General features: G+C 45.1%; 1 protein-coding gene across 3 annotated transcripts in view; it reads left to right on the top strand.

Moving 5' to 3' along the window:
- LOC134452734 (NLR family CARD domain-containing protein 3-like) overlaps positions 1-15,648 on the top strand; it is a 62,060-nt gene that overhangs the window by 25,895 nt on the left and 20,517 nt on the right. Inside the window, exons 1-3 of one of the 3 annotated variants that reach the window (XM_063203287.1) lie at positions 4,547-4,643; positions 13,150-13,263; positions 14,745-14,858. In XM_063203287.1, the coding sequence (XP_063059357.1) occupies positions 4,576-4,643; positions 13,150-13,263; positions 14,745-14,858 (296 nt within the window). In that variant the 5' untranslated portion in view covers positions 4,547-4,575. Of the gene's footprint in view, positions 1-4,546; positions 4,644-13,149; positions 13,264-14,744; positions 14,859-15,648 lie in introns of those variants that run through there. The other 2 variants (XM_063203304.1, XM_063203295.1) reach the window with 2 other exon arrangements.

The raw sequence follows: 15,648 nt of genomic DNA, 5'->3' as shown, positions 1-15,648 counted from the left end.
CTAATCAAAGTGTACCTTTACTAAGGTAGTGTCTAGTCTGGTGTACTAATCAAAGTGTAGACTCCTTTGGCATTAATAATAGCCAGTTGCGGTTCTACAGATTCATTCCTTGGATGAGATGAGGTCCAGAATTGCCCACGAGTTCTATGTGCCCCATGCATGCAAAAGTTGATGTCTGGTACTGTCAATTCATACAATGCCGGATGATATACACATCATTTGAAAGAGGAAAATCCACACTTTCCAACGATGTATGGCACTGGCTTGCACACTAAAACATCGCTGAGACAATGGATCGTGCATTCACAAGTAGGTTCATTCTGATGGCTCAAAAATCATGCAGCTAATTTGACTTGAATTGTGGACGAGGTGGCAACTCAACAAATGTCATACACCTACCATTGGAAAGGGCAGACACTGAGCTTTCCAATAGTTCCATGCATTCTCTGATATATAAAGGTTTTTCATTATATATATCAGATTTTTGATTCCTTATATATATATATATATAAGGAATATATATATATATATATATATATATATATATATATATATATATATATATATATATATATATCAGTTTCTATCCATATATTCTATTTTGGCATGCCATATATATATACACTACCGTTCAAAAGTTTGGGGTCACCTTCATTTTTCCAGTTATTTGTTTGCAATTCAAGTCGCAGACATCTTTTAAATAGCTTGAAATGGAATAATGGAAAGTTGAACAACGACAAGTGAACAAATGTTTGTTTACCCATAAAATTGGTTAAATTGGACAGAAGAGTGAAATCTAACCAAGCTTTTTCACCCATTTATTACATAGAAATACATGTTTTAGTCCATTTTTCTACAGACATGTCTTTGGTTTATCAGAGAATGCATGGAACTATTGGAAAGCTCAGTGTCTGCCCTTTCCAATGGTAGGTGTATGACATTTGTTGAGTTGCCACCTCGTCCACAAATTCAAGTCAAAGTAGCTGCATGATTTTCTAGCCATCAGAATGAACCTACTTATGAATGCATGATCCATTGTCTCAGTTATGTTTTAGAGTAAAAGCCAGTGCTATACATCATTGGACAGAGTAGATTCTCCTCTTTCAAATGATATGTATATCATCCGGCATTGTATGGATCGATAGGAGCAGACATCAACTTTAGCATGCATGTCATGGGGCTCATTGGGCAATTCTGGACCTCATCTCATCTCGGGATTTTTTTTTTTTTTATTTAACCTTTATTTAACCAGGAAAAATGAACCCATTGAGATTAAGAACCTCTTTTACAAGGGTGTCCTGGCCAAGTGGCGGCTCAAGTTACAAAATTAAAATTACACAGTTGCATTAAAATAACAAATCAAGTAAAATAACACGTCAATTGAAACAGTTACAGACAATAGACTCTGTCTCAAGTGATCTCATCTTAGAATTAAAATCGCTCAATGGAATCAGATCTGTTAGTTTCAAGTCTGTTAGTTTGAACCTCAGGGCACCATGATACACAGAGTCAATCTTACTCAGACATTGGGATGAAGCATTCATGTACAGCAGGTCTGCATAGTCTAAAATGGATACAAACGTTGCAGAGACAAGGCGCTTCTTAACATGAAAGGAAAAACAAATTTTATTTCTAAATAAAAAACCTAACTTTAGTTTAAGTTTCCTCACAAGATTTTCAATGTGGGCTTTGAACGTCAAAGTATCATCAAGCAAAATACCCAGGTATTTATACAAATGTACCACCTCAATTTCAGTTCCCTCAAGGGTGAGTACTGAGGGGATGATTGATGGTACTTTCCTTGGCTTTGAGAACAACATTTGCTTAGTCTTATCAGCATTAAGAAGCAATTTTAACTGTAAAAATGTCTGTTGGATCACATCAAAAGCCTTCTGCAGTGATTCAATAGCATTAACGGCGGATGGCCCGAAGCAGTAAATTATTGTGTCATCAGCATAAAAATGCATGTTCGCATCAGACACATTCCGACCCACATCATTTATGTACATGATAAATAAAAGGGGACCTAAAACCGATCCTTGTGGCACCCCCTTGTGGACACTGACCAATTAATTTGTAGAACTGCAACTGCCAAAGGTGTCACTTTGATTAGTACACCTGACTAGACACTACATTAGGCCTAGAAAAATTAATGTTTTTGTTCCGGTTGCCGACCGACCCTATCATTTTTTGTGTGACCCAAAAAAAATTTTTGGAGTTTTTGGAATCCTCAAAAAATATATCGATGTTGTGTGGACGGTTGTTCATATAGACAAGACACACAACACGTTTCTTCATTCCCATAACTCGCCATCTCTCACTTTCTACCTGCCTGCAAGTTACTGAATTTGCATCGCGCGCCATAAGGGCTGCCGGCTTGATATTAGAAAACCCCAAATGTCACTGCAGAGTTGCGCACCCACTCGGTCACGTTGTAGGCTAATTATTGTGCTACAACATGCTAATTGGTAGTCGTTGTAGCTCGTAAGTTTTAAACAACTTGCCTCATAGCGTTCTTGCAGACTAATAGCCTACGATGTAGGATTTGGGAACCTGGCGAAAATGCCTGTCAAATGATAAGTCAATAGCCTTACCTCACCCGACACTGACACAGCCTGACCACCCGCCTCGAAATGCAACACTCAGACAACATTATGAGTGTACACGATTTTCGAATGTATTGATATTGTATCGTCGTGTTAGAAAAGGGCTTCCATTCAGTCGCGCTGCATGTTCGACGAGATGCATAACTCGTTATAACAATAGGCTACTAAAGTAGCACTGTATCAATACCTTGTAAAATAAGTTAATATGAGAGAAGGGAAATGCTTTGCCCAAGTTTTCCTTCATTCTTTCATTTACCACAAGGCTTGGTTAACCAAGAAGTCCGTTGGCCTGCGCCCGTTATTTTCTCTCTCTCTCTCTCTCTCTGCTTGTCCCTCCACCATTGCACAGGAGCAGGCCCTGTCTCACTCTCCGCACCTCCTCCAAATAATGAAATTGAAATGAACGATGATGTCGCCACAAATAAGACTGTTCGATGAAGACCTAGGACTACTACAGTTTCCCACAATAATGATTTAATGGCAATGACGATGTTGCCCTCAATCACCCTTCATTAAAACATATCGCCTCAGGGGTACATCCTCGCGTAAAACAAAAAGTGTGTAATAGAATGTTTCCAAGCCAGAACCTTCATCCCAAGGAAAATATGGTCTACAACAGATGATGGAAAGGAATTAAAAAAAAGAAAACGGGACATAGGCCTACAGGAGTTAAAATAGCAGTGTCAGGCAACTGGCAGCTGGACAGGTATTGCCAGAAACGGTAGGCTATTACGCATCATATCCTCATTTCGGTGACGCTCAGTATAATTGGCTCATTAATGCTTATTTTATTTCCTTGTAACTTTAGCTGTAGGCCTAGGCTTCACTCCACTGTCGTCCTTGGCATTGTTCCAACAACGTTGGATGAATTTTTTTTTTGAAAAAATAAAATAAAAAATCCGACCGACCCATGACCAAAGCTGACAACCAACCGGAACCAAACTTTTCTTTTTCTTAGGCCTTAGTAAAGGTACACTTTGATTAGTCAAAAGTTAGTGATAAATTTTGGTCTATTTTATGCATTGTCTATCCATTCAACAGTTACTTTTTCCAATATCAAATTGCTTATTTGTCGCATACATTCATTTCAGGGAACAATACTCATACACTGATTTTATACCAGAACTGAAAATAAAAAGGAACAAGCTGAACTGTCAGAAAGAAGTATTGTGGGAGGAAAAAAAAACCAAGAAAACAAACAAAACAAAACAAAAATATATATATGACAATGTACTACTATACATGTCAAGGGTAAAATCTTATGTAGTTTCTCAAAGCATAAATGGCTGGAATGTAGGCCTATAGTTTCTCCATGCGCCAATGTCATAGGCCTACTTTACTCATTGTTTTGCCATTTTACATTTACACCCTTGAACACCCCTCCACCCCCAAAAAAAAAAAAAAAAAAAAACTGCCCCCATAGTTTCCAAAATTTCTCTGGGAAACACTGTCAGTTTGGGCAGGAAGGAAATACTGTTGGTATGGCTGACTAGGAGATACAGTACTCCTAGTCCTGGACCTGCAGTGTTTGTGTGTGCGTGTGCGTGTGCGTGCGTGTGTGCGTGCGTGTGCGCGTGCGCACGTGTGCGCGTGCGCGTGTACCTCCCACTTTCAGCAGTGGACCTTCACATCATGAAGCAAGGTGATGTACCATTTTTACGAAGTCCGTGTGTGTGTGTGTGCGCGCGCACACGCTTAAGCTATGATTTCCCCTTGTGTACCAGACCAGATAAGCCCAGGCCAGTGTCTCCAGTGCCCAGCTGTGTATCCATGAAGAGTAGCTGGTCCATGTTTGAGCCTCCCACTTTCAGCAGTGGACCTTCACATCATGCAGCAAGGTGATGTACCATTTTTACGAAGTCCGTGTGTGTGTGTGTGTGTGTGTGTGTGTGTGTGTGTGCACACACGCTTAAGCTATGATTTCCCCTTGTGTACCAGACCAGTGTCTCCAGTGCCCAGCTGTGTATCCATGAAGAGTAGCTGGTCCATGTTTGAGCCTCCCACTTTCAGCAGTGGACCTTCACATCATGCAGCAAGGTGATGTACCATTTTTACGAAGTCCGTGTGTGTGTGTGTGTGTGTCTGTGTGTGTGTGTGTGTCTGTGTGTGTGTGTGTGTGTTAGAGGTGTCCCGATCCAGGTTTTTGCACTTCCGATCCGATACAGATACTTTATTTAACTTCCGATCCGATACCGATACTGGCCGATACTTATAGCCTTACTAGCCTTCTTACTTTATTGTCACACTCATGTTGAAAGGGGTTTTGCTCTTGATGACAACTAGCTAGTTGAAATAGGTGAATTTGAGTAATACACTGTGTTTTTTAATGAGAAACTGACCTGTTTATTCAGATATTAATAAACACAAAATAGATAAACTAATTGTCAATTAACTACAGAAACAGAAATACCATCAGTGCCCTGCTCTTGTAAACCAAGGCTTAAAAATCCATCAGTGCAAATAATATTCTAAACTGTAAGTAGCTTAGTCATATGTTTTCCATGCAAAGGTGGATTTTTTTTTTGGTAGGCTGATGGCATGTTGGCTATTCAGGACAAGTTTACATTTAACATGGACAAACAAAAAAGAAAAGACAATTCCAAAAAGACAAGTTTTCTAGAGCAGACACACAGAAGGCCTAGGATACTGGAGACCCTCTCATATAGTATGCACAAAGTAAGATCATCCATCATAGGTAGCCTAAAACAGCCTATACAACAAGAACTCCTCCCAAATGGGACTAACTTGCCAATAAACAACACTCACAACTAAACAACTGTTACAAATTAATAAAAATGAAACTATATAAACAGCAAAAATAAATCATAAACACATTCGGACACAACTCCTGGCGAGTAGGCTATTATTTGTTTATTGAGGTCAGTGGACACATTAATAACAATCCATTTTCTCCCGTTTGCTTCTGCTCCTCCGTGTGAATTAGCACATCTTTAATTTAGCATCTTCTAACCATTAGCAAGAAGGCACTGTCTATTTAAAACACCCACACACACACGTGGGACACAAAGTGTGCGGTAGTGGGCAACAAACAAACATTGGGGGATGAGAAGAAAGTGGTGCCTCGGTGAGCAGCATGTGAAATCTGCACTTTCAGTGTTTGTAGCCTAACATTAGGGCTTGCTACTGATGGGGAACTTGAAGCGAGGCTTCGAAGCCTGCTTCGAGCAAAAGTGGGCGTAACATATGAAGCCTTGCTTCGAGGCTTGTGTCGGCAACTTAATAACCACATGACAATGCCAGATGAGGCTTCACATGTTGCGAGGAGCGTGGAAGTTTCATTGCGCGTCGCTACCCAAACGAGTTTTCTGCGCCTCGGAGCACTTCTCAAGTTTTCAAGATTTGCTGTGTGTGTGTTGAGACTTGATGTTGGCTAGCGACTTTGATTTGGTTCCACTCTACAATAAATTCAGCTCATGCCGTAGATTGACCCAAATGTCCAAATAAAATCTATGCACCTCCAATTCCCTTTGAAGTAGTTTTTCAAAGTGAGACGCTTCCGAAGACGAGGTGGAAACTTGTTTTAGTTCTACCGCTAAGCAACCATAAATGAGACAGTTCTGTCAGCAATTACTAGTACTAAGCTACAGCTAAATAAGAGAGCAGACCTATTTTATTTATTATAGGTTTTGTGCGGGTTGTAATAGTCTTTGCAAGTTGATTCATATTGACTACAAGAAGGAAACTCAGCTATGTCGGTTAGAGTCAAGCGGTTAGCACAGTGGTTAAACTGTCCGACCTGGATTTTCAGGATCATCAGATCAAATCCCTGTAGTAGCGACGTGATGATAATTCAACTAGTTCTTGATTTCGCAGGGCAGCCTTCTGTTAAACTTGTCCAAGTAAACCAAGAAATCATCTGCCAGCCCGGCATAGTGGTGAAGGCGACACAGTGCTACGTTTAAAAGTGTGAGTTCGAATATAAGTGGTAGATAACTGATATTTGTTGGTATCCCTTGAATTACAATTAATTCATATAATGTGACTCTATTCATTATATTTCTTTCCGGTTATTTTAATTGGCTGTCAGGAATTTTGTTGGGTGGTTGACCTTGGACAGACATGCAGAGAAGCAATGAGTTCTGATGATAAGTTTTCTTTACTTTCAAAAAAAAACACAGGATACAAAAAGGCAGTTCTTCAGTTCAATTCAGTTCAGTGAAAGTTCCCAGAGTCAAAACAAAAAGGTTCACAGCCAGCAGTCCAATGGCAACAAAAATCTTCAGTCAAAATTCAAAGTTCCAACAAAAAGTATTTCGGCACAAAAAATAGGCTTTCAGGTTCTCAAAAAATGCAGGCAGAAGTCAAAAATCAAAACAAGTGTTCAGGATTTGGCAGCACAGAAAAAAGGGGTACTCACACTGTGGCTCGCAGGAAAACTCAGGATCTTAAATAGGCCGGTACATCATCAACAATAATCCAATCATCCAATCACAAAGAGGGGCAAATTAACAAAACACACAAAGGCAGAAGGGCGACATCATGTGGGCAGGTAAGTGCATGGCGAGCAAAAAAGTTCATAGGAATTCAGAGGCACACAGTGGCAGAATGGCGGCATCTTGTGGGCAGGTAAGTACATGGCAGGCACAAAAGTCAGTAGGATTTCACAGTACCCCCCGCCTAAGATCGTCTCCTGACGATCCCAGGGCGGTCAGGGTGCAGGCGATGAAAGTCCCTTACCAAAGCGCGGTCAAGTACGTCCCTGGACGGCACCCAAGACCGCTCCTCAGGACCGTACCCCTCCCAATCCACGAGGTACTGAAGCCCCCCCCTGACACGGCGTGAATCAAGGAGCCGATCGACGGTGTAGGTGGCCTGGCCGTCGATGAGCCGAGGAGGAGGCGGCGGCCTGGGGGCAGGAAGCAGCAGCGAAGTGACCACCGGACGGAGGCGGGAGACGTGGAAGGTCGGGTGGACCTTCATGGAGCGGGGAAGTTGGAGGGTGTAGGCCACAGGATTGATCCGGCGAATCACCTTGAAAGGCCCGATGAAGCGGGGCGCCAGTTTGCGATTCTCCACCCTCAGCGGAAGATCTCGAGTGGAGAGCCAGACCCTTTGGCCGGGCCTGAAGGTGACCAACCTCCGGTGCCGATTGGACTGCTGCTGGTACTGCTGGGAAGCCTTCAGTAGGGCCCGCCTGGCCACTCTCCAGGTGCGCCGGCATCGTCGCACAAACTGCTGGGCTGATGGGACCCCTGCATCCACCTCCTGCTCAGGAAACAAAGATGGTTGGTAGCCGAATTGACATTCAAAAGGTGACATACCAATGGCAGAGCACTTCAAGGTGTTGTGAGCATATTCCGCCCAAGGAAGCTGGGAACACCAGGAGGATGGATTGGCAGATACTACACATCTCAGGGTAGCTTCCAGGTCCTGGTTCAGCCTCTCGGTCTGCCCATTAGATTGAGGGTGGAAGCCAGAGGACAGGCTCACAGTAGCACCCAGGAGTTTGCAGAAGGCTCGCCAGAAGCAGGAGGTGAATTGGGGCCCGCGGTCAGAGACAACATCCTGGGGAAGACCAAAAACTCGAAAAACATGGTCACACACAAGTCTAGCAGTCTCACTGGCAGAAGGTAATTTTGGCAAGGGCAGGAAACGACATGATTTAGAAAATCTATCAATTATGACCAAAATAGTGGTGTTACCTTCTGAGGCTGGTAGGCCAGTGATGAAGTCTAGAGAGATGTGCGACCAAGGTCTACGAGGAATGCACAGTGGGTGAAGAAGACCCTGGGGTTTCTGACGTGGATCCTTTCCCTGGACACAGTTTGGACAGCTGGCCACATAGGTTTGTATGTCTTTTTTCATAGTTGGCCACCAGAAGCGACGTTCGATGAACTCAAGTGTCCTAGAGGATCCAGGATGGGAAGTGAGATGGGAGGCATGACCCCATTGAATGACTTGTCCACGTGCAGCGAGAGGAACAAACAGGAGGCCTGCAGGGGCAGTGTGAGGGGCAGGATCGTTGTTTAGGGCTTGCTGGACAACAGAGGTGATTTCCCAGCGGACTGGTGCGACAAGTTGGGATCTTGGAATGATTGTCTCTGGGGGGCTGTCTTGGTTGGCTGGCTGGAATTGGCGAGACAGAGCATCAGGTTTGACATTCTTGGAACCTGGCCTGTAGGAGATTGTGAAACTGAACCGGTTGAAAAAGAGGGCCCATCGTGCCTGCCGGGGGTTTAATCGTTTAGCCTGTTGGATATATTCCAAGTTCTTATGGTCTGTCCAGACGACAAAAGGGTGGTGAGCCCCCTCGAGCCAGTGCCGCCACTCCTCCAGAGCCAATTTAACAGCAAGGAGTTCCCGGTTGCCGATATCATAATTCTCTTCAGATGAAGACAACTTCTTTGAGAAGAATGCACAAGGGTGCACTTTGCCATCAGGGGACCTCTGGGACAGTACCGCTCCAACTCCAACATTGGAGGCATCAACTTCAACAATGAAAGCTCGGGTGGAATCTGGTTGACAGAGAATAGGAGCTGAAGTGAAGCGCTGCTTGAGGTTTTTGAAAGCTTGGTTGGCCTGAGGGGACCATGAGAAGGGGGAATTGTCCTTTCGAGTGGCAGCAGAAATGGGGGCAGCGATGGAACTGAAATTGCGTATGAATCTTCTATAGAAATTCGCAAACCCCAGGAATCTCTGTGTCTCTTTGATGCAACTGGGTACTGGCCAATCCTTGACAGCTTCCACCTTCTTAGGATCCATCATGATTCTGCCCTCGGAAATGATGTAGCCAAGAAAAGAGACTGTAGGGACATGGAATTCACACTTCTCGGCTTTAACGAAAAGGTTGTTGTTGAGGAGTTGATTAAGAACCAATTGGACATGTTGGATGTGCTCCGGGAGGCTCTTGGAGAATATTAAAATATCGTCTAAATATACGAAAACAAATCTGTCCAGCATGTCACGAAGGACGTCATTGATGAGAGCTTGGAAAACAGCTGGGGCGTTTGTGAGGCCAAATGGCATTACCTGATACTCGTAGTGGCCATTGGGGGTGTTGAAAGCAGTCTTCCATTCGTCTCCTTCACGGACACGGACAAGATGGTACGCATTACGGAGATCCAGTTTGGTGAATATGGTTGCATCTTGCAAAAGTTCATAGGCTGATGACATGAGGGGTAGAGGGTAACGATTTCGCACAGTGATTTTGTTGAGGCCCCTGTAGTCAATGCATGGCCTCAGCCCTCCATCCTTCTTGCCTACGAAGAAGAAGCCTGCCCCTGCTGGTGAAGAAGAGGGTCGGATAAAACCTGTGGACAGTGCCTCTTTGATGTACTCCTCCATGGCAATGCGTTCTGGCGCAGAGAGGGAAAAGATGCGCCCCCTTGGAGGACAGGTGCCTGGCAGCAGATCAATGGTGCAGTCATAAGACCTGTGAGGCGGTAGAGTTGCTGCTTTCTTTTTGCTGAACACTTCCTTCAGATGATGGTACTGTGGTGGTACTCTGGACAGTTCGGGCAGTGCTTGGGTTGACTCGGGAGGAGCTCGGGTTGACTCGGGAGGAGCTCGGGTTGACTCGGGAGGAGGCCGGGTTGACTCGGGAGGAGCTCGGGTTGACTCGGGAGGAGCTCGGGTTGACTCGGGAGAAGCTCGGGTTGACTCGGGAGAAGCTCGGGTTGACTCGGGTGGAGGCCGGGTTGACTCGGGTGGATGAACAGATGACCTACAGGAGCTTGAGACAAGGCAGGTTTTGTGACAAGTAGATCTCCATCCGCGGATAGTGCAGGAACTCCAATCGAGATGTGGGTTGTGGAGAGTGAGCCAGGGGAATCCCAGGACTACCGGAAACTCAGGAGACTGGATCAAGTGGAATGAGAGATTCTCCTCGTGTTCACCGATCTGCAGACGAATAGTAGAGGTGGTCAATTCAACAAGGCCTGCTCCTAAAGGCCGTCCATCCAGAGCGGTAACAGAAAGAGGAGGATCAAGAGTAGATGTTGGGATGTTCAAGTGTTGTGCGAGAGAGATATCCATAAAGTTGCCAGCAGCGCCGGAGTCGATGAGGGCTTGTAGAGAATGTGTCTTGTGGCCCCAGGATATGGTAAGAGGCGTTAAAAAGCCAGAGACTGGAAGCTCAGGAGAGGAGTTCACCCCCGTCACAGGTCTCCTGGTGCTGGACGGGGTTTGGCTTTTCCCATTAGTTCAGGGCAGGCATTTCGGAAGTGTCCAGGCTTTCCACAGTAAAGGCAACAGTGTTCCCTCATACGCCGGTCACGTTCCACTTGGGACAGCCGCGTGCCACCCAGCTGCATGGGCTCTGGACCGCCATCAGAGGACTGTGGAACAGGGGTGTCGTTGACGGGGACCGCATAGGGGTAGAATCTTCTTGGGGTCTTGGTACGCTCCTGGAGTCGGTGGTCCAGACGAATAACACGGGCAATCAACACTTCAAGGTTTTCAGCCTCTTCCCATGAGGCTAGCTCATCTTTGATACGGTCGGATAGTCCATGGTAAAATGTTGTGAGCAAGGCCTGCTCTCCCCAACCACTTTCAGCTGCTAGGGTGCGGAACTGGATGGCATAGTCTGTTGCTGACTGGCGACCCTGGCGAAGTTGCATGAGCTTGTTGGCTGCTGTGCGACCACTGACATCTGGTGCGAAGACTTTCATCATCTCCTTGGAGAAGGCAGTAAGGGAGTTGCAAACAGGACTGTTGTTGTCATAGAGTGCGGTAGCCCAGGACAGGGCTCTCCCGGTGAGAAGAGTTATGACGTAGGCCACTCGAGAATGTTCAGTAGGGTAGGCGGCAGGCTGGAGGTCAAAGGACAAGCGGCACTGGGTCAGGAAACCTTTGCATCCCTTTGGATCTCCACTGTACCTCTCTGGAGTTGGCAGGCGGGGTTCACGGCTTGGCGTGGGGTGAGAGGCCACTCGCTCTGTGGAGGTCGCAGCTGGAGCAGTCACTTGTGCCTGTTGACCAAGAGGAGGGGCCGGGTGCATCTGGGCTTGCTGGAGTTGGGGGGCCGGGTGCATCTGGTGGGGCTGGGCTGGTCGTGTTGGCCGATTCAGTTGAAGGGCCTGATGGATTTCATTCAGCATACTGGCGTGTTCTTGCATAAGTGCCCCCCACTGGGACAGGGCTTCTTCATGGCGCTGCATGGTGGCTTCTTGGCTGCCGACAGCCGTCACCAGGTGCTGGAAGGTGATTCCCAAGTTCTGTGCTGAGGCAGAGGCGGGCACTGGCTCCGGAATGTCCATGGAATCAGATTCAGGGAGTGGTATTTTCTCTGCTCCGTCCATCGTTGGCTGAGTTTTTCTGTCAGGAATTTTGTTGGGTGGTTGACCTTGGACAGACATGCAGAGAAGCAATGAGTTCTGATGATAAGTTTTCTTTACTTTCAAAAAAACACAGGATACAAAAAGGCAGTTCTTCAGTTCAATTCAGTTCAGTGAAAGTTCCCAGAGTCAAAACAAAAAGGTTCACAGCCAGCAGTCCAATGGCAACAAAAAATCTTCAGTCAAAATTCAAAGTTCCAACAAAAAGTATTTCGGCACAAAAAATAGGCTTTCAGGTTCTCAAAAAATGCAGGCAGAAGTCAAAAATCAAAACAAGTGTTCAGGATTTGGCAGCACAGAAAAAAGGGGTACTCACACTGTGGCTCGCAGGAAAACTCAGCAAAGACAAAGGAAAAATCAGGATCTTAAATAGGCCGGTACATCATCAACAATAATCCAATCATCCAATCACAAAGAGGGGCAAATTAACAAAACACACAAAGGCAGAAGGGCGACATCATGTGGGCAGGTAAGTGCATGGCGAGCAAAAAAGTTCATAGGAATTCAGAGGCACACAGTGGCAGAATGGCGGCATCTTGTGGGCAGGTAAGTACATGGCAGGCACAAAAGTCAGTAGGATTTCACACTGGCTGCTTATTGTGTTGCGTTTATGGCCGATCACTCCCAGTTGCGCGCCGACCTCCACACAATGATGCTCTCTCACTTCCACGATAACACAGGGTCAGCGTTAACCTTGATTTGAGTGTTCCACAATCACGAGTAATTAATTCCATACACACACACACTCAAACAGAACGGACAAATAAGACACGAGAAAAAAAGTTAAAATGAAATCAATGCCTGCTGTGCCAATTCATTGCACACCAGATGGCGCCAGTGAGAACTGAGGCTTCGAGAAGCTTCGAAAGCTCGAACATTTTTGCCTGAAAGCTTCATTGGTTCAGGAAGCCTTATTTCGCCATCACTAGCGCATGCTACTGAAGTACCATCTGAAACGCAGGCAGATTGGAATGCAGCGTGCAATACTGTGTGTCTGAACTGTTCACAGAAACTTGGCACAGTTTTAACACTCTTTGAAATGAAAGACTGAAAAACTTACACTGCCTGCGCCTGTGTGAGCCGAGAGGGCTACGAAGGTGAGTGAGATTTCCTCCTATTCCAAAGCGTGCGCTGAAGGTGTGATGGAAAATGCGGACCGGACTTTTGAACAACTGCAGCATAAACTGGAATGGATTATCCAAATCGAGGTGTTTTGGATAAAGCTATAATTTCCTCTTGTGTACCAGATCAGAAAAGCCCAGGCCGGTGTCTCTAGTGCCCAGCTGTATGTCAATGAAGAGTAGCTGGTCCATGTTTGAGCCTCCCACTTTCAGCAGCGGACCTCCACCTTATGAACAAAGGTGACATAACATTTATTGCATTTAGACGTCAAATTGTTTTCCTTTCTACATTTGTAGAGGTGCTCCGATCACCATTTTTTGGGTCCGATCACCGATACCGATCACCAAAAATCTTTATCTGCCGATTACCGATCATTGCCGATCACAAAAATGATTTCCTATTTTTTTTTAATAGCCTATTAATTATCCTTATTGAATACCATTTCTGCCCATAAACCAATCAATCTTAATTTGCACATGTCTATTATTAGGCTATTATTATTATTATTATTATTATTATTATTATTATTATTATTATTATTATTAGTATTATTATTATTATTATTATCTTTCAGACTAGTGTTGGTAATACAGTCTACAGTATTAATCAATGTATAAGTTATTGCATAGAATAACTAAACTATTTAAGATTGAATTGAAACTGAAACATTACATCAAATAGTCTTCCACATACGAGAAAAAAACAACCTGTCGCTTTAAATGAGCAGCCTCGTGAGGAGAGCCCCTCCCCTCTCTGTCACCGTCCACAGTTGCAGTGCTCCACTACCGTTCTGAATCTCTCTCTCAAGTTTTAACCACATCTGTCGCCGTTTGGTGTTTCAGCGACTATCAAACTAATCGACTGACTGCCAATTACAACTTTGAAAACAATAATTGACATGTTTGTGCAGACAACGTGAAGTTGTCGCGTGCTGACCAAGGCAACTACACAGGTTATAACGTAACATGGCTCACTGGGGTAAGGGGATGGAGACTCCCAACTGAGATCGCTCCCGGACGTGCGGTCCCAGGTGTTTCTATCACTCCCGGACGTGCGGTCCCACCCGATTATATTTCATGTATTATCATATACTGCCACATACAAGCAATTTAGGGTTAGGGTTAAGGTTAGGGTTAGGGTTAGGGTTAGAAACAAAAAACTAACATCAACAACATAACTAGCTCCGTCATATGGCGGTGGTACCGATAGTCTGGCTAGTGGGAGCGAGATGAAATGGGAGCGTCCTGGGTTGGGAGCGTCAATCAGGGAATCCTCACTGGCGAGTACTCAATCGCAAATTACATTGTCACTCAGGTAAACGGCGCATGGATCGGAAAATCAGATCATTGTTGATGCAGATATGGTTATGAATGGTGGAAATGAAGGGGGGAATGGCGAAAAGTTATAGACAAGCAAAGATGCCTTCTTTTGGTGCAGTTGCAGCTGTGCAGAGCCAGCGCCTACATGCAGCGCCAGGTGTAAAGGCAAATGGTTGCGTGAGGAATTTAATATCTCTCGATCGGTTTTTTGATCGGCATGTTTTTCCGATCACCGATCAGGCTATTTTTGGCCATTATCGGCCGGTCATGATCGGCAGCCGAGCAATCGGAGCACCTCTATACATTTGCCATAATATCTCTGTGAGATTTATGTAGTGTGTGTGCATGTGTGTGTATGTGAATTTGCTATTTTGCTAAATCTATCTCTCCTTGTGTGCCAGACCAGAGAAGCCCAGACCAGTCTCTCCAGTGCCCAGCTGTGTATCCATGAAGAGTAGCTGGTCAATGTTTGATCCTCCCAACTTCAGCAGTGCACCTCCACATTATGAAGCAAGGTGATATACCGTGTGTGTGTGTGTGTGTGTGTGTGTGTGTGTGTGTGTGTGTGTGCGCGTGTGTGTGTGTGTTCGTGTGTGTGTGTGTGTGTGTGTGTGTGTGTGTGTGTGTGTGTGTGTGTGTGTGTGTGTGTGTGCGTGTGTGCGTGTGTGCGCATGCGTGCGTGCGCATGCGTGCGTGGGTGCTTGCATGCGTGTGTGTGTGTGGAGAGATGCTTGTATGGAGACGATGAGCGCAGTCAACAGCAGTGGGTTTTGACAGGGAGTGAGGAGAGTCAGGTGACGCCAAGATTAAAGCCCAATTACCACCCTTGAGTTTCTGTCATATTCGCCCGGGTCTGAAGTTGTTCAGATGGCGAAGGTGGCTGGTTTGGAATGCCTTCAGATCTGCTAGTATTCCTTGGTATTGATGCACCGGCACAGTCCTGGTCGACCTGAGGAAACATACTGTATGAGGATCCTTTTTTTTTGCAGACCTGCATGTCCAGTCCCCTTAGGAAACGTGTAGATCAAGCTCATTGCCCAAATTGCTAAGAGATAGAGATAGTTTTACTTTATTGAGTTATTAAAGCAAATCCAGAATGCATCTGTCAATATCGAACTGATACCAATGCATGGACAAGGATGGAAATGTTGCGTTGAGCTCTTTTTTGTGTCAAAGTCAGCTTAACTTTTCAGTGTTTCAACCAAGTGCGTGCTTTTGTTTACTGTAATTAATTAGTAACGGCATACAATAGTTCAAAAGAAGACTAATCCAAAGGAGTGTTCAAACTAAAAAAAATCTGTGCAC

Source organism: Engraulis encrasicolus, chromosome 1 (genome assembly GCF_034702125.1).
Source record: "Engraulis encrasicolus isolate BLACKSEA-1 chromosome 1, IST_EnEncr_1.0, whole genome shotgun sequence".
NCBI classification, from domain to species: domain Eukaryota; kingdom Metazoa; phylum Chordata; class Actinopteri; order Clupeiformes; family Engraulidae; genus Engraulis; species Engraulis encrasicolus.
The sequence above is the reverse complement of the archived record's forward strand: the minus strand, read 5'-3'. Positions and strand labels throughout refer to the sequence as shown.